Here is a 2167-nt window from a genome sequence, read left to right on the forward strand (position 1 = left end):
ACAAATATGAAATAATTCTGAAATCTGATGGAAAAAAATGTTTCAGATTAATGGGAATGCACTTAACACTTCATTGCACCCCCCATTCAATAAACAAACATCACAGAAAAGTTTCTGCACAGTGGCATAGCGTCAAAAAGAAAGCAGACCTTTCGGTAATCTCAAGGCTGGGTATCCTGGATGAGCACAGCACGCCTACGTTGACACACGGTCACTTCCTATAAAAAAACAGAAGTTAAAGATGCATTAATTTTCAATGAAAATGGCGCAAAGTACTACATTAATTAAACATGCACTAATTCACATTCTGCATTCTCTCTTTTCGGACTGAATTAGAACCATATATACCAGTTTTAGGACTCCATAGAAGCTTTCATGGAGCCAGTAACTAGCAGTGATGCAAGATATGACAATTTAACAGATCAAATCGGTGATATCAAATTTCTTATAAGTCAATCGTTCACATAGTAAGCAAAGATAGCAAGTATGCAAATAGCACCTACTTATGAATATTCTACAGGTTTCAATAAAACTCTACTGTTGTTTATACAACTCCAGATTGAATAAAATAAGGGAGATGGGATCTCATTGTCTGAGGCATCGGGAGGATTTAAAGAACCCACAGACAGTGCCATTAATAAGTATAGAGAACCAACAATTATCCACACAAGCACGGATGCGGTTGATGGATGAATCCCTAAACCCCAACTTGGAAAGCACATCGCGTAGGAAACTTCAATTAACTCTGTCATAAGCCTTTTCCATGTCAAGTTTCATGATGAGGCTATGTGCTTTTTGGCGGCTGTTGAAATCATGAACCATTTCAGTCGCAAGTAAGATATTATCCGCAATACGCTGTCCTTTGAAAAATCCCCTCTGAGTCTTGGATATCATGGGAGGAATGATGGAGGCTAGCCTTGTACACAAGATTTTGGATTTGATCTTGTTAACCACGTTGCACAAGCCTATCGGCCTGAAGTTGTTCCAGTAAACAGAATCATCGACTTTAGGAAAAAGGGATGAGGGTGGAGGCAGTAAAACTTCTCGAGATGTGAGATCCAATGAAAAATTCTTGGATCGCAGCAATAAGATCTTCGTGGATAATGTCCCAACAATGTTGATAGAAGAGGCTAGTAAATCCTACAGGTCCAACAACACTATCCTTGTTAATTGCAAAAATTGCACTTTTGATTTCCTGAAGACCCGGAGTACTGCAGATCATGTCATTATCATCAGAGGAAGCTTCATGCTGGTAAAGATCGGGTGGAGCGTGTCCCGAACAGACCTTTTCATCGGTTAAGAGGTTCTGAAAATATTTTACTGCGGAGGTTTTGTTTTCTTCCTGAGAAGTAATGTGCCGGGAGCTTTCTGTAATGAGGTGGATAAGGGTTCCCTGTCTTTTTCTTTTAACTAATGCATGGAAGAACTTAGTATTCCTTTCTCCTTCAACAATCCATTGACATCTATCTTTTTGCTTCCAAAACTCTTCTTCAAATGCTAGAGCACGAGTAAGCATCGCATTGCATCTGCTAAGCTCAATGAGATTGGCCTCTGAATGTTGCTGCTCAAAAGTTCTTTCACTGTTGAGAACATCATGTTCATCTTTGATCAACAAGTGGAAATCAATGGCAAAGATGTTCTTATTCCACCATTTTAGATGTCGCTTCAAGCTGATAAGTTTCTGTTGGAACTTGATAAGGCCGTGAGTTCTAGATCAACTTCTATTCTTTTCTGTTGCCTTCAGATAACTTCTATTCTTTTCCCTTTCTTTTTTGTATTTAAGAGGTGCCGAAGATCCCGTTGTTTAAACCCATTTGAGCAATTTGAGTCTTCATTAGTATCAACATTGTCCTGAACCCAAGTAGGGTTCACCTTATCCATTCCAGTAAGGTCCTCCTCAGTGAAGCCTTCCTTATGTTGGGATTTATCTCTTGGAATCCGATCTTCTTTTTTTCATTGCAAGAAGCTTCTTAGATCCTTTTGTTTATGTCCAAAATTCTCCTTATTACTTGGATTCGAGACAAAATTAGTCGATGAAGCAAGACATCCTTCCAAATCATGTCTCAGATGCTTACAAGAGACAATATTTCGGCACTTTCTCATTTTCCACTTGCTGTTCCAATTCAACTCCATTAATGAGCAAATAGATTTTGTCAATCAGAGGGCG

The 2167-nt window shown here is 38.9% G+C and overlaps 1 protein-coding gene across 1 annotated transcript; it reads right to left on the reverse strand.

Moving 5' to 3' along the window:
• Positions 1–735: 735 nt before the first annotated feature.
• On the reverse strand, positions 736–1881 carry LOC127265991 (uncharacterized). Its single transcript, XM_051296053.1, has 3 exons — positions 1750–1881; positions 1286–1681; positions 736–1140 (listed from the first exon to the last, which is right to left on the reverse strand). The coding sequence occupies exons 1-3, from the start codon at positions 1879–1881 to the stop codon at positions 736–738; spliced, it is 933 nt and encodes a 310-aa protein (XP_051152010.1).
• Positions 1882–2167: the final 286 nt, after the last annotated feature.

This window comes from Andrographis paniculata, unplaced genomic scaffold (assembly GCF_009805555.1).
Source record: "Andrographis paniculata isolate CXL003 unplaced genomic scaffold, ASM980555v1 Contig74END, whole genome shotgun sequence".
NCBI lineage: Eukaryota > Viridiplantae > Streptophyta > Magnoliopsida > Lamiales > Acanthaceae > Andrographis > Andrographis paniculata.

Excerpts from the sequence above, each read along its gene's own strand:
- LOC127265991 (XM_051296053.1), bottom strand. The coding sequence starts at position 1,881 with ATGGATAAGGTGAACCCTACTTGGGTTCAGGACAATGTTGATACTAAT. Across the intron at positions 1,682-1,749 it reads AGAAAGGGAAAAGAATAGAA|AAACTTATCAGCTTGAAGCG; the intron begins GTTATCTGAAGG and ends AAGTTCCAACAG. Across the intron at positions 1,141-1,285 it reads ACCTCTTAACCGATGAAAAG|GATTTACTAGCCTCTTCTAT; the intron begins GTCTGTTCGGGA and ends TTGGACCTGTAG.